Source organism: Epinephelus moara, chromosome 20 (genome assembly GCF_006386435.1).
Source record: "Epinephelus moara isolate mb chromosome 20, YSFRI_EMoa_1.0, whole genome shotgun sequence".
NCBI lineage: Eukaryota > Metazoa > Chordata > Actinopteri > Perciformes > Serranidae > Epinephelus > Epinephelus moara.
In genome coordinates, this window is record NC_065525.1 from 38,856,897 (window position 1) to 38,880,155 (window position 23,259).

General features: G+C 40.1%; 3 protein-coding genes across 3 annotated transcripts in view; 2 read left to right on the forward strand and 1 right to left on the reverse strand.

The window, feature by feature from the left end:
* Positions 1-1,025: 1,025 nt before the first annotated feature.
* On the forward strand, positions 1,026-13,738 carry LOC126408316 (L-fucose kinase). Its single transcript, XM_050073806.1, has 22 exons — positions 1,026-1,399; positions 3,282-3,433; positions 3,562-3,612; positions 3,698-3,896; positions 4,180-4,277; positions 4,436-4,516; positions 4,947-5,066; positions 5,287-5,458; positions 5,718-5,824; positions 5,912-6,013; positions 6,546-6,719; positions 7,548-7,621; positions 8,103-8,458; positions 8,668-8,914; positions 8,998-9,164; positions 9,728-9,955; positions 10,044-10,187; positions 10,731-10,850; positions 10,936-11,123; positions 11,359-11,458; positions 12,401-12,624; positions 12,740-13,738. The coding sequence occupies exons 1-22, from the start codon at positions 1,318-1,320 to the stop codon at positions 12,809-12,811; spliced, it is 3,258 nt and encodes a 1,085-aa protein (XP_049929763.1). The 5' UTR covers positions 1,026-1,317; the 3' UTR covers positions 12,812-13,738.
* Positions 13,739-15,251: 1,513 nt separating this feature from the next.
* commd9 (COMM domain containing 9) lies at positions 15,252-17,789 on the reverse strand. Its single transcript, XM_050073858.1, has 6 exons — positions 17,689-17,789; positions 16,968-17,084; positions 16,662-16,801; positions 16,157-16,191; positions 15,956-16,059; positions 15,252-15,826 (listed from the first exon to the last, which is right to left on the reverse strand). Exons 1-6 carry the CDS (start codon positions 17,740-17,742, stop codon positions 15,689-15,691), a joined length of 588 nt encoding a protein of 195 aa, XP_049929815.1. The 5' UTR covers positions 17,743-17,789; the 3' UTR covers positions 15,252-15,688.
* An 872-nt stretch (positions 17,790-18,661) lies between these two features.
* Positions 18,662-23,259, forward strand: part of sh3gl3b (SH3-domain GRB2-like 3b) — a 7,009-nt gene continuing 2,411 nt past the window's right edge. The window contains exons 1-7 of the mRNA XM_050073845.1: positions 18,662-18,798; positions 20,411-20,479; positions 20,585-20,657; positions 21,201-21,344; positions 22,157-22,290; positions 22,578-22,736; positions 22,812-22,915. Coding sequence (XP_049929802.1) covers positions 18,754-18,798; positions 20,411-20,479; positions 20,585-20,657; positions 21,201-21,344; positions 22,157-22,290; positions 22,578-22,736; positions 22,812-22,915 — 728 coding nt within the window. The 5' untranslated portion in view covers positions 18,662-18,753. The remainder of the gene's footprint in view (positions 18,799-20,410; positions 20,480-20,584; positions 20,658-21,200; positions 21,345-22,156; positions 22,291-22,577; positions 22,737-22,811; positions 22,916-23,259) is intronic.

Genomic DNA, 23,259 nt, shown 5'->3' on the forward strand with positions numbered 1-23,259 from the left:
TGGTCATACTGGAGGAGCAAAGATGAACCCTGTCCTGGTTCAGTCTTGATTCAGAAAATAAATAAAAAACAATTACAACTGATAAATCTGAACATGGACCTTCCCATAACTATATTAATGTATAAAGAGTAACTGCAGGAGGCCTCCATAGTGACAAATTTGTGATTTTGGGTTATATAAAACAAACTGAGTTGACTTGATTCCTGGTTGGACCTCACAAAAATAAGTCTATGAGTAAAATCACTTCCTCAATTAAATAAAAACTAAGCTTTTTGTAAATAAGATGAAGTGCTCTATTTATTGTATCTGGTATTTTATCCCACTTTATATTTCTACTCCACTACATCTCGGGTAAATATTTACATGTTACTGCAGTGCATTTATAGATTAAACTACCAAACATATATAAATGAGTTAAGATTAGCTCCATCTTGATAAACTACAGTAGTAAAATGCCATTTAAACATACATGCATCAGTATTAGTAATCTGATTATCCAGTAATTTAATACAGAATAATATAACACTGACAGGGGCAACTGTTCTGCATGATGAGTACTTTAAGTACATTTAGTTTGTAGTACTTCTGTACTTGAATTAATTTTTTAAAGTAGGACTTTTACTTGTAATAGAGTATTTATCCATGTAGGATTACTAGTTTAACTTGAGTAAAAGCTCTGAGTATGTCCTCCACCCCTATTTGAGAATCTGATCACAAGGCTCCTGTTTTTAGCGCAGGCTCCGCCCTGCCGGGATGTCCCGGCACTGATATTAAGTAGACCTCATTTAGGACCCTAAGAGATCATTCAGTCTGTGGTAGATTGATTTATTAGAATATGACGCTTCATATAAACAATAATTTTCAACGAGATTGCTCTTAAAATCTCTTTAACGTTCACGTAACTCTCCACAAAGCAGCTAACTAGCTTAACACGGTTTTATTGCGTTTATCCATTAGCTCACCGCCTCGTCGAAAGATCCAAAGGTTAAAATCAAACGTCTGTAGGCTACGGAAGCTCGCGCGGTCAAAGCTAAGCTAACGTGGCGAGTAAACAGTCAGAAAATAGCACCGCTGTGTAAATTTAGCTCCTGCAAATCGTTTAGTGAATTTGATTTATCGTCTCCAGCAGGTTAAACTGCTTTGGGTCCTTTAGTTTACTTTTCTCCGGTGTCCTGCTCGGCTAATTCCGCCCTGCTGCCCGTGTTTGTCCGCTGTCAGACGTGATCCATCCTGTCCGGTAATGGTTTAACTGTAGTGTCAGTTAAGAGCTGTGAACTGGTGTAACTGGTTCATAATCAGCTGGGAGCCGTCAGAAAGATGTCTGACCGCGGCGGGTTCAGGTGGACGGTGGTGGTTCTGACCTGCCAACACAAAGACAGCGTCTATTCCTTCCAGAGAGGTGAGGGTCATCTTGTTCCTCTGTACGATCTTTGACGTTTAGTTCACTGTAGACAAGATGATCCACTCCTTCCAGAGAAGAGATGATCATGTGGTTTGTATACGATCTTTGAACTTTAGACGCTGATGGACAGAATTATTATTATTATTTTATTTGAATGTATTTATGTGTTAAAATCGGTTAAATACCCTTTTTAGATGAAAAATATTTGAAATATATTGCATTTAAATTATTTTTAAAGCATTTATTAGGTAAATATATGTCTCAAACATCAACAATTTATTTCATCTGAAAGTTGGAAAAATGTAAAATGTTAGTTTAATTATGTAACACAGCATATCTAGTATTCAACTGTACTTACATACAATTTCGAGGTACTGAGTACTTGAGTACTTAAATGTTATGCTAATTTACATTTCTACTCAACTTTTTTACTGCATCATATTTACTTAATATATTTTTTTACAGATTAATACCAAATATAACTAATTCTTCACAGTCTGCTGACAAATGATGATGTATTATTATAGATTAATCTACTCAGCAGTATGTAAAGTAATTAAAATGAGCGTCTCATTTATCACCTGCAACATTAAAGTGATGAGCACATGAATGCGTCAATAATTATAATTCAATAATGTAATGTATATTGTTATAAGGCGGGCCATTCTTTATCAGAAGTATTTTTTACTTTTGGTGCTTTCAGTGTAATTTAATGCAGATGCCTTTGTACTTTTACTGAAGTAGAAATACCCTGGGGTAGAAATACTCTGTTACAAGTAAAAGTCGTGGATCAAAACTTGCCTTCAATAAAAGATCTGAGTACTTCTTCCATTGCTGCTGGATAAATATCAAACATGTCAAACACTGCTGCTTAAAATGAACTACAATGTATTTCACTTTGGTTTGTGGCTGGATGGTTTTTGACACAACAATAGATGCAACAGATTAGTGAACTTTATAAACATTTAAAGGGACACTCCGTCAGTTTTACAGTTTATAACCAGGAGTACTGCAGAGTACTGTGCTTGTGAGAACAGCTGTATTTTAACGAGAGGAGCGATGGGAGCTAGAAAAACCTGTTCCATTGTTCACATGGACTTGACTGTTTCAAGGTAGACTTGTTTTGAATTACAGCTTCAAGAAGGTACAGTTTTTTAGCCTATATTACTCTACACTCAGTCATAACAGTCTCCATTCAAAGTGAGCTTAATGATTTGTGAGCAACTCCTGTTTGCAGAGTACCCATGAATGTATAGACAGCTGTCACTGGATTAGAGGAGGATAGAAGAAGAAAATATAATGCGCTGCCTTGGACGGGTGGGCTGTGCGGTTGGAGGTTAGGTGCCTTGCTCGGGGCACTTTGGTGGTGCCCAGGAGGTGAACTAATGCCTCTCCAGCTACCAGTCCACGCTCCATACTTGGTCCACATGGGGACTGACGACCCTCCGGTTCTCAAGTCATAGCCTACAGAGCGGGTCCTCCTTTACTGAGTCCACCATGTAGTTTTTACAGTAGCCCAGGATGGTCAAACCAAACACTGGCTCTCGACAGGGCCAACTGAGTTTTTGCATTTTCACATCAGCCTCAGTAGTTGCTTGTCACGCGGTAAAAGTTTCAGTTGGTTGCAACCTGCAACGTCCCCGCTAGACACCTCTGAATCCTACACGCTGGACCTTTAATGTGTCGTTTTATGTTTACAGTATATTTACCCAACAGTTGATTATAGCTGCTGGAACATTCAGATTATGTTTTTCCTATTTTAAAATATGTTTTGGCTGCAACATTCCTGAACTACCTTTAAAAGATTATACCGACGTTAGAAGAGCATTACCGAAATGTTACATACAGTTTAAACAGACAGTTTGTGTGTGTTTTTCAGAGCTGGAGTTGCGGCAGCAGCGTGGCTCCATCTCTCAGGGTGCGTTGGTTTTGACCGTGCGGGACCGCCAGGAGCCACTGGGCAGCGGAGGGGCAACGCTGAACGCTCTGCTGGTCGCTGCTGAACACCTGAGCAACAGAGCAGGATACACTGTGAGTTCACACAGCTCCGACTGATCACACTGCAACACATGATTACTTAAAGATATTGAGTTCACTGTGATGTCCAACAAAGAGAAGGATCAAATGTTTTAACTATTCCCTGTCGCGCTCTTCCTCAGGTGGTGACAGCTGACGTCTTGGATGACGCTCACATCCTCATCCTCCACACAGTGAGTCCAGCAGCAGCACCTTTACTCCTCCAGATGTTGTTTTGTCCTCTTCAGTCTGTGCTCATGTTTTGTTTTCCTGCTGCAGGGTCGTGACTTCCCCTGGAGCTCCTGCAGCAGAGCGTTCTGCTGGCTGCCTTCAGAGAAACACGACCAGAGAGTCCAGGCTCCGCTGTGTTGCCTGGACCTGCTGCTGGACTGCCTCAGTACCCAAATCTGTCCTGGTTCCCCTCCTGGTGTTTGGGTCTGCAGCACAGACATGATCCTCAGCATCCCTCAGGACTTTGGTGAGCTTGTTAAAATATAACTTACCGAAGTTGGAGTGTTATAACTGATCATTGCTGCAGTTTTACCATGGCATTGAAAATACATATTTTCTGATTGTCTGGCAGATATCTTTTATGAATTAAATTAAATCAAACATACTGCTAATCTGTATCATTCATGGATATAAATTGGCTCTCAGTCTATATAAAATAGTAGCACTAATAATTTTACACTACATCAATGATTAACCTCAGTGACAGTTATATCAGAGATACATGTCAGAACTGTCTGCTGTCTGTGTAGTTTTGTCCTGGGAGGGTTTCTCAGGTGTTCGGGTTTTGGCGTTGCCAGGCAACGTCTCCTACGCAGCCAATCACGGCGTCTACCTGTCCGACCAACAGGTACTCACTTTACTTAAACTCACTTCTTTTTATCCTTTATTTTATTTACAGTTTTTACTCCAGAGTGAAACACTTTGAATTATGTTTAATCACTTTTCTGTGCTATTCACTGTCACTGAATGACACCAGACTGAAGGTGCGTTTGTTTTGTCCCCCAGGGTCGGGTCAGAGACATCATCTACAAGGGAACAAAGGAGCAGATTCAACAGGCTGTGATGCCTGATGGGAAAGTGCCACTGGTGAGTCCTGCTTTCCAGTACAACCAATAAAGATAGCAGGTACTGAGGACATCTGCTGAAGCTGCTTTATTTTAAATACTGATTTATTTTATCTGTTTTATTATCAGTCCACCCCAAATCTATGGAATGACTTTTAAGTCAACATCGAATAAGTGTTCAGTCATTCATTTTTCGTAACTGCTTATCCTGTTGGGTGTCGCAGGGGGGTGAAATTGTTTTTTGGGGAGGCATTTGGGGAAATTATCACGAGGAAAATGACTTTTATTTTCTCGAGATTACAGGATAATCTGCAAATGATAACCTGTGAAACAAAAATCTAGTCTGATAATACCAAAACTTGATTGAAATTCCTGCAGAAGTCATATTTGATCATGTTTAATCTCAGCTTGATCTGGTTGCAGACATAATAATAATGTGTGTGTGTGTGCAGGTGTCGGGTCCAGTCTTCTTCAGCAAGTCTGTATCAGAGAAGCTGCTGCAGACTCACGTCACTCCTCCTCTGGACGGCTGCACCTACCTGGGCCTGGACTCTGGAGCTCCGCCCCTCCAGGTATCTGTCTGTCTGTTAACTGATCATGTAGAAAAAAGGGACAGTAGATTCCTGTTTTGATTCTTGTGTTTGTTTTTTAATTTACATGTTGTGTGTCTTAAATACATATTGAGATTATATTGATGTATCAGTGCAGTCATTAATTAATTTCTTGTTGGACAGCTGATCTGAAACAGTCTTCCTCTCTCATCCTTTCATTTTCCTCCTCATCGTTCCCCAGGTTTCTCTGTTCCTGGACATGTTGAAGTGTCTCTGCTCAGATCTGACTCAGGATCAGTTTGTGAGCGGAGAGAGAGCAGGCTGCAGTTCAGTTGTTGGACCACAGGGAGCGATGGTGAGAAGCGGCAGGACGGAGCTGTGGAGGATCCTGAGAGGAGCTCCACTCAGTCTGGGTGGGTGTCTCCACCTGTCCCTTTATGCAGTGGAGGAATGTGAATTTCTACACTGTGGTATCACTAGTTTTTCTCCAGTAGAGGATCTCAGATGTTCCTCACTGTGAAGTCTCAGTGTTTGTTACTTGGAGGCTTTTAATTTTACGCTGGACCCTGATTGGCTACTCTAGTTGTGATGTCATAAATCCTGAAGGTTATAATGAACCTTTATTTGTTTTATTCCCTGATGAGACTCTCATCTCTGCTCTCACTCTGACAGTTTACGTCCCCGGCGGTCGCTATGACTACCTGACCCTGTTTGGGAAGCATCACGTGGAGCGACTGAGCCGTGATTGGACGGACAAAAACACTCTGTCTCACATCCAGGTGAGACACTTCCTGTTCTTCAGTGTGCATTGCCACATTACGACATCCCCAGTCAGTTCTTACCTGACTTCCTGTTTCCTGTTTCAGAAAGAGAGCCAGGTGGATGAAGGAGGGCGAGTGATCAACAGCGTCCTGGAGGGAGACGTTACCGTGGCGACTGGAGCGGTGGTGCAACACTGTCACCTGCAGGTCAGGAGAGTTTGCTGCTGTTCAAATGCAGCTTTAAAGGGACAGTTCACCCCAAAATCAAAACTACATATTTTTCATCTTACCTGTAGTGCTGTTATTCAGTCTAAACAGTTTTGGTGTGAGTTGCCCAGTGTTGGAGATATCAACTGCCTTCTCTCTAATATAATGGAATTAGAAGGCACTCGGCTTGTGGTGCTCAAAGCGCCTAAAAATACATTTTAAAAACTCAACAGCAGTGTGTCTTTCTAGAAATCATGACCTGGTTATTAAAGATAATCCACACACCTTGTTGTGAGCAGTTTCATGTTGGAACTATTTTCTTTCCTCCCAACTATACCCACCAAACGTATCACCACGCAGGAGGAAGCTTGATTATATTTACATACTTTTACTGAAGGAACATTTTCAGTGCAACACTTTTGCTCGTAGTATTCTTACACTGTGGTATTCCCACTTTTACTGCAGTAAAGGATCTCCACCTCCACTACTGGTTTTATCTCACCGTAGTTGTGACCTTTGACCTCTCCATCAGGGTCCTCTGGAGGTCCCGTCTGGTTGTTTACTGTCGGGTCTGGAGTTGATGACATCACAGTGTATTAGGCAGCTGCAGCTGGCCGATGACATCATCATCCAGGAACATCGAATAACGGTGGGGGAGCTGAAGCTGAACGTGTACACGGTGACGGGAGCACAGGACGACCTGGAGGTAAAAAGAAACAAAAATTAAACTCATGTGATGGTCTTCGTCCACTGAAGAAGACTGAGCTGCTGTTAAAAGCACTGAAAGAAGCAAGTAAGTGGACCTTTAGTCAGGTAGATTTTTTTTTCATCTGTGTCCGAGGTCAAGCATGAACTTTAACTCTCATATTTAACTCCATACTCCATACTTTATTTAACATTTAATTTATTTAACTGCTTTTTAAAGAGGCTTTCAGCAAGAAAACTTTATTTTTCATTTCCTTTACTTTTCAAAATAGAAGCTACAAAAAGAAGTAAAGGGGAAAACGTGAGATAAAAGACAATATAAATTAAAGTCTCCTCATCTGTCACAGTGTGTTGCATTAACACACATCTTTTGGATTATTATCATCACTGCACATTATACATATACTCTATACTTTATACTGTGAACTTTTGCACAGTCCTGTACAAAACTGTTCAGCTCTTCGTTAAAAGAACAGATATGTTGTACATATTTTCTATTTAAAATTGTTATCAGTTTTTCAATTCTTTGTTTCATGACTGTTACATTACCTTGCTTTTAACACTTTATTTTCTTTATTGTTAAGCACCAAACGACAAGACTAATTCCTTGAAAACCTTCTTGACAATAAACCTGATTCTGATATAAAACCAGGTGAAATTAAGTCACAACCCACAAAATTAAAGGTATTAAATCGAAAGACACTTAAAGAAAATAAATTAGTGTTCAAATAAAACAGGTTCTGGACCATGAATTGAATATTTTTGTAGTAAATTTCAGAAAATCAGAGAACTGAGACACAAGGATGTGATGGAATCTCCTCCGCCTCAGGTCTCCTGTGATGACAGCAGCGCCTCCTTCCTGAACCAGAGATGGAGTCTCTTCTTCAGCAGAACAGGAATCCAGTAAGACTCTACCTATTTTCATTCAACACGCCATAAGATAAATATTAATTTATGTATTTTCAGCACAAATAAACATCCAGGAGTTACCTGGTAAAGTATCTTTTAAAATAAAATGTAGAACAGAAGAAAAAGCCAAACAAATAGTAAAAATTATTATTATTGTTTAATTTTTACTTTTATTGTATTTTATCTTATTTTATTTTATTCTATTTTATTCTGTTTTATTTTATCTTATCTTATTTATTTTATTTTAACTTATTTAATTTTATTTTATTCTATTGTATTTTATTGTATTTTATTTTATTTTAACTTATTTTATTTTATTATATTTTGAAATATGTACTTATTTTTTTTTTTATTTATACTAAAATATTATTTCACATTAACAGAAATGAAAAGATGTTTCTTCAACATGTCCCCTCTCCTCTCCTCTCCTCTCCTCTCCTCTCCTCTCCTCTCCTCTCCTCTCCTCTCCTCTCAGGCCGGAGGAGTTGTGGGTGAGAGGAGAACAGCGCTCCCTCCTGGAGGCCCGACTCTTCCCCGTCCTCCACCCCAGAGACGGTGCTGTGGGTCTGGAGGGAGGTGTCGGCTGGCTGCTGGGTGGTGCCGGCTGCCTGCGGAGGTGGAGGGAGGCGTGGAGGCTCTCTCTGAAGGAGGTGATGTCGCTCACCTGCCAGGAGGCGGAGCTGCGGTGGAGGGAGGAGTTACTGTTCCTGGCAGGGAGGAGGAGAGTGATGGATGCTCTCAGGAGTCGCTCAGACGTCTGCCTGCTGCCTTGCTTCAGGGCTGCGGTGCTGGGAGGCCAACAAGGGGCGCTGCTGGAGACGCTCGACAGCAGTGAGTCACAACATTAACAACAATAATGATCAACTTTATTTAAAGTTTTCAAAACAAATATACAAAAAAATACTTCTGTTATGTTCATGCCATGTTTTATTACTATTTATTATTTTATCTTCTATTTTATTTACTCAGAAATCTGTTTTTGAACTTTATTTTGTGTTTATTTATTTGATTAACTTCCTGTTTCTCCTCTTTTCTTCCAGTTGCAGCAGGTAGCAGGATGCAGGAGGCGGAGTCAGGGGTGGGGTCAGGTGCAGAGCTGGGTGTGGCCGCTCGCTGCCTCTCCTGTATTGCTGATGTGTTGGTTTGCATGGCGGGGGGGAAGGGAGGCCTGAGGAGCGGGCCAGCTGCTAACGAGACCTGGAGCTCCGCCTACCTCCTGTTAGAGGAGGGTGACCTGAGGGGCGGGGTCAACGCCCTGGCTATGCAGAGAGCTCATTGGCTGAGCAGGTGAGCGTCACACTCACCTGGTTTTCTGTCAGGACTTTAATGATGTTAGATGACCTGTGTTTTACTGTGACTGCCCCCTACAGGCCCGACCTGCTGGTTCGGGCGGCGCGGCACTACGAAGGTGCTGGACAGGTGCTCCTACGACAAGCTGTGATGTCATCGCAGAGGTTTATCTCCATTGGCCAGGGTGAGGTCCCGCCCCTTGAGGAGTGGCAGGAAGTGGAGTGTCCAGCCAGACTTGACCTGGCAGGTGAGTCTATGGAAAATAATAATTTCATTCTATTTAAAGGTCCAGTGTGGTTTTGGTGCTTTTACACAAGTGATGGATGTGAATACCTTTTCTAGTTTTTTAAATTACCTTAAACATAACTTTGGTGTTTGTGCTCTGCAGTTTATTTGCAGTTATGCAAAAAAATAATGCAGTTATTTTGAGGTGCTGTTTCCTTCTGTAGAGTTAGTGACCAACAAACAGCTACCCCACAGAGACAGCAAGCTTGATGACATGGCCAAACACAAATATGGAGCTGAGTGTATAAATCTGTGTGGACCTTGAACTAAGGAACAACCTGGACCCCGTGGCGGGACCAGTTGGGAACCACTGGTATATAGTATATACCACCAGAAGTATATTTTGAAGGATTTTTTGTAGTTTGTCTTTCGTCTTTTTGTCTTTCATCTCGTCTTTCCTGATCAGATATCAGCTCTTGAACGCTCCAGTTGATTTACAGTGTAACTGTTTCCACTGACGAGTAGTTAAACACTGTAATCACATCCTTCACCTGTTGTAAACTCAGCAGCATCTTCATGTTTCAGGTGGCTGGAGCGACACGCCGCCCATTGCCTTTGAGCACGGCGGCTCTGTGACCAACGTCGCAGTGAAAGTTGATGGGAAGCGTCCTATTGGTGCCCGGGCTCGACGCATCAGAGAGCCCCGCCTCGTGCTGGTCAGTCACACTGGAGGGCGTGACAGTGGCGTTTCCACGGAGACGGTTTGTGACAGCCTGGATGACCTGAGGGACTACTGTCAGCCTCACGCACCTGGTACAGATTAAAGGACTACAACAGGTTCAGAGGAAGTTTTCCTGTGTGTTCATGCTCATATATGGGTGTGTGTATGTGTGTGTTATAGGAGCGCTGCTGAAGGCAGTGTGTGTGTGCAGTGGTTTGGTGTCTCTCTCCTCCCAGCATGCTCTGGGGGATCAGCTGATGCAGCGGTGGGAAGGAGGGGTGGAGCTCCACAGCTGGTCGGTGCTGCCCACTGGATCTGGACTGGGTAAGAAACATTAACTGTCACACTTTTAAATGTCCAGTGTGCAGGATTTAGGGGGATATATTGGCAGATATGGAATGTAATATAACAAGTATGTGTCTTTAGTGTATAATCACCTGAAAATTAGAATCGCTGTGTTTTCGTTACCTTTTAATGAGCCATTTATATCTACATAGAGAGCTGGTCCTCATCTGTGGAGATTGCCATGTTGCACCGCCATGTTTGTACAGTAGCCCAGAACAGACAAACCACACACTGTTGCTTTGAAACTATAAAGAAATAAATATAGAAAAAAAAATTAAAGTGATTTTGTGTTTATCATGTTTCTGTCTTAAGAAAAAGACATTTATTTAAATGTCATCACATTTCAGAACAGATTTGAAACCATAAATATTTTCTTTTGTAACAGTTAAGATAGTTCAGCTACAGTTTTTTTTTGGTAACATTATGATGTAATTGATCTTGAGTCTAAATGTCTATCAGGGGTCAATCATAATAAAAGGAAAACATCAGGAGGTCAGAGGTTGATCAGTTCTTGTCCTGCAGGTACCAGCAGTATCCTGGCGGGGGCGCTGTTAGCCGCAGTCTACAGGTGCACCGGTCGAACCTACGACACAGACTCTCTCATCCACGCCGTCCTCTACCTGGAGCAGATTCTCACCACAGGTACATCTTTAGTTATTAGATCATGTCCTGAGACAAAACCTCATCTGCTGCCTCTCTCTGATTGGCTAAACTTCTCCTACTGCAGGTGGAGGCTGGCAGGATCAGGTGGGAGGTCTGGTGGGTGGAATCAAGGTGGGACGCTCCAGAGCATCTCTGCCGCTGCAGGTGGAGGTGGAACGTCTCAGTCTTCCAGAGGACTTCCTGGTTTCTCTGGAGCAGCACCTCCTGCTGGTGTACACCGGAAAAACTCGCCTGGCTCGCAACCTGCTGCAGGTCCGTCCGTCTGTCTATCAGTCTGTAGTCTCACTGTCTGTGTCCACATGGAGTCTTTTATTTTGACTCCAAAATAAAACTAGACTGCACGCTGATTACAACAAGGTTTTAAGTGTGTATTGTGTTCACACTGGAGTACTCAGACCAGTCAGTATGCCGACTAAAAACATCTGATATTTAAGCAGCTATTTTATAATACTAATGTATGAACTGATGATTGTGGTTTTGTCTACAGGATGTAGTTCGTAGCTGGTACAGCCGTTTGCCGTCGATGGTCCAGAACGCCCAGCAGCTGGTGGCCAACTCAGAGGAATGTGCTAAAGCCTGTTCAGACGGTGAGAGCCTTTACCACAACAGGGTTTATATATATGTGTATAAATACACCAGCTCCATACAATTAAATCGATAGAACTAGGTTCATACACAAAAAACAAATTAACAAAGGGTTTAAAACACTACAATCATGTAACGATCATAATCTTTATTTATAAAGTGCTTTACATGTCAATAATTAAAACAGACAAGACATAAAAACAACAACTTTTAAAAGAACTGATAAAAAGCACTAGGTATTTAAGGTATATAAAAACTAAGGAAATAAAAGACAGTTTAAATTAACTTAAAAATTTTAGTACAATCAGGATAAAAGTATGTTTTAAGAAGGGACTATTAAGAGATCACTGACTCGGCTGACCTGATTTTCTTGGACAGATTGTCCCAGAGCCTAATTCAGCCCCGGCTTAAAACCTCCCGAGCAAAGATTTATTTCTTATCTGTTTATGTGACTACATGTTACTGTATTTTATAGTATGTGTGCGAGGCAAGCTGTTCAAACAAATTGGCTCTGGTGGGATGAATAAAGTTGTCTGAATCTGAAACTGAACACTGAAGGTATTTTAACCGGGAGAAGTTTAACCTAGTTGCAATCTGCAGTCCTCACCACTAGATGCCACTAAATCCCCCTAAATCTTACACACTGTCCCTTTAATACATCAGAACAAAGTTAATACCAGAGTTCAAATTTTACTTTCAGGACATCCTTAGTTATCTGTCACATACAGAAATACAACCAAAGATGCTCTGTCACAAAAGATGACACATTACAAGCTGTGCCGAAGGTATGAAGTGGTATCCACTCCCAGTCTCCTAAGTGAGCGTGGTAATTATTTGTTAGTGGAAGGTGCATTTAGTTTTGTTGGCTGATCAGAGGTGTGAGGTCGGGAGGAGCACATAGGGAATGTCTGTCCTTCTCTAGAATTATCTCCCACTCCCCTCAGGTTCTCTGTCCAGACTGGGTCTGTGTCTTGACCGCTCGTGGCAGCAGAAGAAGCTGATGGCTCCTGGCTGTGAGCCGGCGTCAGTGAGGGCCATGATGGACGCCCTGAGGCCGCTGGTCCTCGGTCAGAGCCTGGCTGGGGCCGGAGGTGGGGGCTTCCTCTACCTGCTGACCCGGGAGCCTCGACAGCAGCAGGCAGTGCTGCAGGTCCTCCACAACACACCGGTAAGTTACGAAACTCAGGATCACATACACCATTTACCATGGTGAAACATTAATACAATAAATACATTTCATAACAGAACACAGAAAAATACAGAATCTGGTTGGTTTCTTTTAGGGTCTGGGAGACTTCAGTGTTCACTCAGTGGAGCTGGACATGGACGGGATTAAAGTCCTACCAACATCCTGAGGACACACACATACACACATACAGAGATTTTTAACCAGAGCCTCCATGAATCAAGCAAAGAATAAAACCCCACAAAACTAACTCTAATTTTTTTTAATCTAAATTAACAATTCATGGAATTTATGGAAAAATAACACACACAGTATTTCAGGGATAAAATGAAGAGTTTTGGTTCTTTAACTTTGGTGTATTTTGATGCTGCAGATCATTTTGTATTTCAGCTTTAATAATGAATGTAAATGATTGATCAGTGTTGATCTTTGTGATGTCATCAGTGTTGGACGGTACATTATAACTGTTATTCAGACACTTTAACGTCTCCTTGTGAAGGAGGAAGGTTTGATTAAAAAGAAGAAGATGAAATATTAGAGTCATAACAGTCTGTTAAAGTGTGGGAACACTTTTGGGATTTGCAACCACCAGTGAGTCCTGATCAGTCAATAATTGATCCTTACAGTAGTGTTAATAACTTCTGAGTTCAAACTCATGTGGAATGTGAGTCAATATTAAATATATAAATACATAAATGAATGATATGGGTATGAAATCATCCTGAAAAGTAAATATGAGGCAATAATATATATATATAAATAAATGTAAATACATAAATTAGTCAATATAATTGAATAAATAAATAGGTTTTTATTTTCATTTTTTAAAGGCCATTTTTGAAAGGACTACTTTTATTGATAATTATTATTATTTTATTGCCTTATTAATTTATTTTAGGATTTCATAGCCATATTTATTAATTTTACAGGCACATTTATTTATGTATTTGTTTATTTAATATTTACTTAAATGGTCATACATTAGGGCTAATGTGTCAATATAAATGTGAAGGATTTTTTTCTATTTTATGAATGTATTTTTTTAAAATTAAGCTGTGGGATTTTTCCAAAGATTCTGTCCAGTATTTGATTTAAGAGTATTAAACTGTGTTCAGTTTATGAATTGACAGAATAAATACTCAGATGACAAAAATGCTCATTGTTTCTGATTGTGTGTCTGAATTTCACGGGATGTGTTGTGGTGATGATGGAGACGTCACATGATCCTGTTTTGCTGTAAATACGTTCTTCAAATTAGTCTGCTCAGTACGGAGGCCCTGAGAGGCAAATGAGGAAAAACAGTTAGGGTGATCCATTTTCTAAGTCTGATCTAAATTGTTTTCTCTCCTGTGTTTAAAAATGTTTTGACAGGATAATCTTTCTAAATTCCTTAAAAAAAAAATTTCCAACTGTGAAACAGAGAAAAAAAGTTGTTTTTTTAAAGTGATAGCTGTTGTAATACTCCTTTTGGCCACAAGAGGCTGAAGTGCACCACTCCCTCATGTTCTAAATGGGACTAAAAACATTCATGTTTTCTTCCAGGTGAGTTTTAATTTTTTTCATGCACTCTAAACACAAGGTATATCTATATATATATTCTGTGTTAAAAAGTTTTGTTACATCACTGTCATGTCTTTTTGAATGTTTTCTACTCACTAGCTAGTGAGTTAACAGCTAATGTTAGTATAGTTTATAACAGATTAGCATCAATTAAGATACATTTCTTTACTTCAGGCCTTTTTCTGACTATCTGTATTGTTTTTTTTAAATTGTTAGTATTATTAATTAATTGTATTGTTTATAGAGTGCTCCAGGGATGACGCTTTTTCTTTGGCCAATCCGGAAGTTAGCGTCGCCCTGGCTCCCTTGTCAAAAACCAATGGGATTTTTCCATTGGATTTTGGATTATTGCAGGAAATAAGCTTTGTCGCCTCATTTAGGACACATAAAAGCTTTAAATTCATGAGTAGGGTATTTACTGAGGTATTTTATGCCATAGAACAAAATGTTAAAGTCTCCTCAGCTTGTGCTGATCACAGACCTTATTTCAGACACCTAACCAAAAACCCACTGACTTCAAGACGAGGGATCTGAGTACCAAAATGTTAACTCATCTCCAGGTTTTAGGACTCATCCCTGGGGCACTCGAGAAAATGAATAAATAAATAAATAAATATCACTATTCTAAATAATCGAACATGTTGAAACTGTCTTTATATAGTAAATAGACTCCACTTTAACATCATTTACAACTGTGCAATCAACACAGTCTAAATCACTTCACATCATTTTTAACTTACATACAATACACTTAAATATCAGAGAGAGTTGTTTGACCTGTTGCGTCTTTTCTCACTTTGATAACAGTTGTTAATTTAAAAGAATGAGTAAAATTATGACTGTTAGACGAGGCTCAAAGTCTTATGGTTTTGTCAGAAGTTAGCTAATATTATAAAACAAATCAAATATTTACAGTATTTATAATGAAAAAAATACATTGTAAGTGTTACAAAGAAGTTTTTTTTTCTCTCAATATTAGTGGATGTTAAAAAAAAGAATAATCTTCAACAAATATCTGCAGTTTCAGGGCAATATAAATGACACAGCAGTTATTTTAATATTCATGCTTGGACCATTAATTATTTATTTTAATTCAATGTACAAAATGTCCACATGTAAAAAGATTTCAATTCTTTATTGGTCTGGAGAAAAAAAATTAAAAACTAAATAAAATGACATAGAATTACAAAGTAATATTTATTTTACAGTTTTAACTAACAAATATTTTGTATTTTTACAAACTGAATGAGACAATAAATCAGTTATTTCTGTAAACACAGACTGAATAAGGAACTCGTTAATTCGTTCAGATCAGAGTAACTTTGAGCAGAAAACATGAAATAATCAAAGTTATGAGGAATGAAATCATAACGATCTTTGACGTTGGTACAAAATAAAAGCGACAGGCGGCTTCAGTCTGTGAAAACTGTCCTTTGACTCTGAGCTGTGATGTCACCATATGAACGAGCCAATCAACTAAGAGTCCTTATTTCCCGGCGACCACAGACAGCTGGTCTCTGATGCGTCCCAGTCCGTCCAGTATGGTGTCCAGAGACTCCCGGCTCAGCTCCACCGTCACTGTGGAAACCGACTCCCCGACTGCTGATGGACACGAGTCCTCCATCTGAGAACAAACAGGTCAGACACACAACTTGGTTCATGGAGCACCTTTCATACAAACACGCAGCCCAGAGAGCTTCACATAGTCACATGACGTCAGTGCCTGGATGTTGTGTTTCACATTGGTACCCACCTTGAGCTGAACGAGGCAGGTCGGGACGGACATCCGACTAAGTGAGTCTGAGCTGGTCACCATGTCGACTCTCCAGTCCAACTCCTTCAGCTGGGGTAGAGAGACTACACACACACACACACACACACACACAGGTTAGAGCCTAAAACACACACACAGGTTACATAAAGTAGATGAAACATGAATGTAGAGTCGACTCACTCTGATTACTGAGAGCTTCTGTTCTCCATGTTGGACTGAAAAACATCAGAGAGAGACGTGTGATGTCATTACAGCCTGTAGTTACATCATATTCAACCAGCCAATAGGAAGAGGGATAATCAATAACACTTTATTTTCCATGTCTGTCATTTCTGTGTAACTTCCTAGAAAGGTCTATAAAATTAGTTTTTAATTTAAGAAAATGTTAATTTTATTTTTTTGATTGAAAATGAGGAATTTGCCAAAAAAGAAACATAAAATTCAACAAATATATAAAGAAAAGTTTCTAATGAAGAATCAAGTGAGATATTTTCCTTCCTTAAATTTGTGCCAAATTACATTTTCGGAAATTACAAATTATGAACCTTAAAAAAAGCATTACTGGATAATCCAATCTACAAAAGATAATTGGGTCATTTACTAAGTGAAGCATTTGTGGTATAGGTACGGAGGCTCTTTTGTATTAACGTGTGGCTCATCAACTCATCCTGTTTGTGCTGCTGACCTGTTCTCCAGCAGGATCTTGGTGATCAGGTTCTTCAGACTGGAGTGGAACGAGTCGGGGAAGAGCTCGAGGATCTGCTCCGGAGAGCTGAGGTTGTAGAAGAGGACGTGGTGAGACAGAACGTGGAGGGACTGGACCAGCTGGAGGACACACACACACACACAAACACACACACACACACACAGAGGTTTGATATGTTTATTGTGTTGTCCAAAAACAGTTCTTCACATAGGGACTTTTTTTTGGGCTCAACAGGTTTGAACACAGATCTGAGTGAACCTTCAGGTGAGGGTGCGTGCGTGTTACCTGAGCAGCCTGCGCTGCAGGGATGCTCAGTGTGGCTGCTGTGGTCTCTGCCAGCCGACGACTTGGACCTCTGTGACTCTGAACACAAACGTCCCTCACTGCATCTTTAGACGGCGCCTCAGGAGACAACAACAACAACTTAGAATCAACAACAACAACAACAACAACAACATGAGCCCAGCTGGAGACGTTGTGGTCTTGTGACCGCTGGACCAACCAGCTCTCCAACAGCTCCTCAGGTGTGAAGTTTTTCTGCTTTTTTCAGTTTGATTTTTGTTGAATAATGAAAATGATTACTGGACTGTTGGTCAGCTACGCTACAAACATTATGATCTTATAGAATATGATGCATTGCTGTAGATTAAATTACCCAACAGGGGAGTCAGAGCACAACCTCAAACATATACAAATCCAAAAACAAGAATTACATGATCTGACAGTTAAATTATTATAATAAACAACATTTTATATGTAACAAAACAATCTAAAAAATAAAGAATAAACTCTGTTTGACGGTTAAAAGTAAAGTGTCAAGTGTTTTACATCCTGCTTTTAATGCAGCGGTTCTGAACTGAATCAGAAACACTGATGCTAACAGGCTAATTTAAACGTTTTATTAATATTAAACATTATTAATCGAACAACTAAAACATGAAACAATAGCGATAGTTTTATTTTAAACGCTGAGAGTTTTAAAAGTGTCAATAATAAGGACGAATACCTTCAGAAGAAGCTGCAAGTTGTCGAAATGTTCGCTGGAGACTGCAGTAGCCATGTTGGCATGTGACGTTCAGTGACAGTCACGTGACAGTCAGATACTACTGATCATGGGAAATGAAGTACGACCAAGAAACCTCATGTAAGAAATATTAAACCAGATTAAACGTCAGTGTAGCATGAAAGAGTGCCATAATACGATTAGGGAAAAAAACAAAAATATTCCACATTAATTTTATTTAATTCAATATTAATTAATATTAAAACATGATAAGTAAAAATATATGTGTATAAAATATAACAAAATAGCAGTAAAATAGTGTTAAGGGGGAAGCAGCTGTAGCATACAGGATATACATCTGTAGGCCTATAAAAAAAAAAAAAAATACTGAAATAATATATTCCAGAGGCTGATACATGTCACAAACCAAACATACATTCCTATAATAAGATAATAATAAATATTTATATATAATATTTCTATATTTTTCTGATATTTCTGATAATATTTATAATTAAAAGGTTTTCTAAGGAACCCCTGTAAATATTAAGTAATGATAATAATAATAATAATAATAATAATGATAATAATAATCAACCCTTTCAGAATAAACGTTAATGTTTATTAATTTTAGAAAAAAATACTAACAAAACAATAATTTATATAAAAATACCTAAAGACATAATAATAATAACAATAATAATAATAATAATAATAATAATAATAATAACAATACACAGTTCATATATGTTTTAAAAATAAATCACTATATATATATATATATATATATAAAAATACCGTGTAATAAACCTATATGCGTGCCTGTACATAAACCCATAATAATGAAAGTAATAACTATAAACCTTATTTTATCTTTTTAATTAAAAATAGGAGATGAAAATAAAAGCGGTCCCGGTGTTTCCAGCAGCCGGAGGGGCGGAGCGGCTCGGTGCAGTGAGTCTCTGCGGGGGGACGGAGCATCTCAGACGGGATGGATCCTGTCGGTAAACGGCGGCCTCTACGCTGATCTCCGGCTGGCCGGTGTTTGTGTCCGGTCCGCCGGTGAAGATGTCGGTGTCCGGGATGAAGAAGCAGCTCCACAAAGCCAGCCAGGTAACCGGGACAACCCGGGCCGAGCCGGGATAAACGGGACTGTTGATTTATGAAATGTTGCGGAGGATGGGATTAATATCTGGGTTCAATCTGTCCTTTGTGGTTTTACTGCGACACAGGGCCTGCTGGTACACATTAGTATCGATCCATCACATCACTATTAGTTCAGTATCGATCCATCACATCTCCATTAATCCATCAGTTCAGGATCCATCAGAGCTTTTATGATAAATGACAAGAAGACATTTTAATTTCTGTGCAGACCTGGACACCTGCTGTCTTCAACCTGGTGCTGTTGTTGTTTACCTTGTTAGATAGCCTACTACTACTACTGCTGCTACTGCTGCTGCTAGTACTGGGTACTGCTGACTATTACCAGTAACACTACCAGTATTACCATCAGCTGCTACTGTAAGGACAACTAGCATACTGATATCACTACTGCTGCTATACACTACCACTGATACTGTTACAACAAGACAACAATACTGTTGCTGTTCAGCCAAATCTGCAACTTAAAGCCAGTGGTGGTGGAAATATTATGACCTTTTACTATAAAAGTACCAGTACCACACTGTAAAGTTAACATGATATCTGTGTAGCTTAAGTGTGATCAGGAAAATAGGGCAGACTAGGGTTGGTTGGCACACTTTTCACTCTCTGGCATATGTCTCTGGCATAATTCATGTTAGAATATTCTAACCAGCAGCAAATGAAAAGTTAAGGTCTCATCTGTAAATATATACATTTCAGTGCACACAAGTGTTTTCCTAAATAAGGTGATTTACCGAATGTGACTGAATTCATGTTGTGGAGTTTTGGCAACCAGAGCCATGACAGAGTTGGTTAACAAAACAATGTGAACGTTTAATCTAATATCAAAATGTAGTTTTGTTCCCATGTGTATTAACTAGATGCAACACATTTCTGATATCTTTATCTCCGGCTGTATCTATATCTTTGCCTCCAGCTCCAGTCGGCATTGATGGAAACATAACATCCAGGTAAACGTCTTAAGTTTAGTCCCTTCATTAGCGAGATGCAATGACGCACCGTCACAAAACACTGTCGTGTCCGCCCAAGCAGCTCTCGAATATCGATCCAAATTAGTCTGCACTGAGTTTGAAAGACAGATTGAGGAAGTAAGAGATAAAAAGAAGTAACAACCATTGTGTTTTCTTTCCTCCGTGTTGCTGTCTCATAGTGGTGTCTACTGTTTACCTGTTCCTTCGGCCTGTCTGTGACGTCGACCTGCGTTTTAAAAACCCATGTACACACATTAATTTTGGAAGGAACAGGGTGTATGTGTCTGCTTGTGCTGCTGGAGCATCAACGTATGCTGTTTTATCGATCCCAAAGGAAGGAGGGGAAACAAAATACAAGAGAGGAAGAATGAGAGAAAGGAAAGGGAAAGAAAGCAAATAGTCTTTGTAAAAAAAAAAAAAAAAAATCAAAAGGTGTGTGAGAGACACATGGATGAAGAGAGGAAGGGCGGGTGGCCCACAGAGGCTGTTCATGCACAGGGTCCAGAATCTGTTGCTACGCCCCTGACTATTACCGCAGTTATCTCTGATATCTACTGCTAACATGACTTCCTGGTCTCGTCCTGCAGCTGCTGAACGAGCGTCTGATGGGAGCTGAGGGAACAAAGATGGACGAAGACTTCCTGAAGATGGAGAAGGTAAAACTGTGAATACAGCTCATCATCACTGTGCTCATAGAGACATCCGTCCTCCATCTGATCAGAACTGACTGACTGCTTCACCTCTCTGTTTCTCTCTGTCAGAGTGTTGAAGTCATCCAGTGTCTGCTGGTGGAGCTGCTGTCCAAAACTATAGAGTTCCTTCAACCAAACCCAGGTAACAAACACTGCAGGTGTACGCAGGGTGGCATGGTGGTTCAGTGGTTAGCATTGTCGCCTCAAAGCAAGAGGGTTCCCAGTTTAAATCCAGGGTGGGGGAGCCCTTCTGTGCAGAGTTCTCTCCATGTCCAGGTACTCCAGCTTCCTCCCACAGTCCAAAGACATGCAGGTTAATTGGTGACTCTAAATTGTCCGTAGGTGTTAGATTAGTTGTGATGTCATAAATCCCTGCAGGTACATTAAAGGGAGATGTGAAGTGAGCCCAGAGAATAAAGTGAAACAAGCTCTGCAGAGTGAAGTTCAAACATCACAGTCAGAGAAAAAGAATAGAAACAAGTTTTTATGTCCAAGTAAATTATATAATAAATTCTTACTGTCCAGTGTTCGTTAAAGATAGAAGACAAGTTTATGTGTTCAACACATTTCAGAGAAAGGCACTTCAGAGTGCTTAAAATTACATTTAAAAACGAAATCAGTTAAGATATTGCAGTATGACCATGTTGTGTTCCTTCATGACGTGTCTGTCTTCGTGTTTCCACAGCTGACAGAGCCAAACTGAGCATGCTCAACACCATGTCCAGGATTCGAGGTCAGGGCAGGACGGTGGGTTACCCGCAGACAGAGGGCGTGCTGGGAGACTGCATGTCACACTACGGCCAGGAGCTCGGACCTGCTTCTGAATTTGGTATGATATCGGCTTAAACACTGTTTCTATGGCAACAGTCAGAAGATGTGATATTAAAGATGAAGCACACATTGAGAATGAGGCCTGATATCATCCTGGAAATCTGTAAATGTTTTTTAAAGTTTGCTTTAAATTGCTTCTGTCACACATTCTTTTCTTAAAAGTCTTACAATACATAATCAGTCCTGTGAGAAAGTTAGGAAGTACACAGTTAAGATGTGCAACGCAGGCTTCTTTCTGAGACCAAAATCTCTGAAGGATTTAAATAAATTAAAATGCCAGATAAAGGCATTTATAAAACTGTCATACACTCAGATTTGAACTTGTTTTAAACTTTAATCTGCTTTAATGTTGTTGTTTTAGTTGCTTTTTTAAACTGTTTTATTACAAAATATAGTTTTATCTTGTATTTATCTCTGCTTTTATTTTGGAGGAGCTCTGTAATTTAAAGATGTTCTTATAGATGATAACTTGGCCTTTGTTTTTAGTTTTTTAAAACTATATTTAAAGGTTTTATTCAAGGCCTGTTTGTGCAAATATAAATACTGTTTGTTCACAGCATTTCAGTGGAGATTGTTACTGGACTGCATTTATTTTAGACTGTGACTAATCAGCACAAATCTGTTGGCCTTTGTGGAAAAATTCAGTCCTCAGCGATCTGAGAGATCTGCAGAGATGTGCAACTTAAACAAAACAGGGAAATGTTTGTGTTTGTTTTTGATTCTGTTTCTGCTTCTCTTGTTTTATCTTTGTTTATTCATCCTGCTCTCGTCCTCTGTTTTAATCCTCTGGTCGGTCCTCGTCCTATTCAGGCGGTGCTCTGACTGGGGTGGGTGAAGCTCTGCAGCAGGTTGCTCAGGCCAGGGACACTCTGGATGTCAACGTCAAACGCACCTTCATCGATCCTCTGCAGGAGCTCCACAACTCAGAGCTGAAGGAGATCAAGGTGAGAGGGGGTTCATGTTTATCAGGACTCTGCAGAACACACACACAAAAAACCTGAAGTTCCTTTTCTTTTCTGAGATTGAAGGTTTCACCATCTAGTGTGTTTCAAAACTACTTTGAAATTCAATGAGATGCAAGTTCACATTTTTGTCCCTACTTTAACACAATTTTAATCATCATATGTTAAATATACTTGAAAAAAAAGAAACTGTTCAGATTCTAAATGAAAATTTCTGTCCAAGTTTTCAGTAACTGTGTCTCTGATCTCTGTTCTGATTGGCTCCTCAGTTCCAGCTGAAGAAGCTGAACGGTCGACGGCTGGACTTTGACTACAAGAGGAGACGAAGAGGGAAAGTCCCGACGGAGGAGATCCAACAGGCCTGGGACAAGTTCATCACGTCCAAAGAGCTGGCAGAGAGGAGCATGTTTATGCTGCTGCAGAGCGACGTGAGTCTGACGATAATAAACTGGTGAAGGAAGTGTTTGAATAAGTTACTTAAATGGTGAAGCTTCCTCTTTTAGGTCGATCAGCTCGGTCGTCTGGCAGCTCTGGTCACTGCTCTGCTGGACTTTCACCGCAACGCCCACCGCATCCTGCTGGGTCTCCATGGCAACCTGCAGGCTAGGTGAGCCTGTGTTGTTTGATTATTAAGATCCTTATTAGCTTTTGCACTGCAGCAGCTATTCTTCCTGAGGTCTACACAGCTACATGGTGACAATATGAAAATATACACCTACTGGCCACTTTATTAGGTACACCGTGCCTTCGGAACTGCCTTAATTCTTGGTGGCATAAATTCAACAAGGTGCTGGAAACATTCCTCAGAGATTTTGGTCCATATTGACATGATGACATCACACAGTTGCTGCAGATTTGTCGGCTGCACATCCATGATGAGAATCTCCCGTTCCACCACATCCCAAAGGTGCTCTATTGGACTGAGATCTGGTGACTGTGGAGGCCATTGGA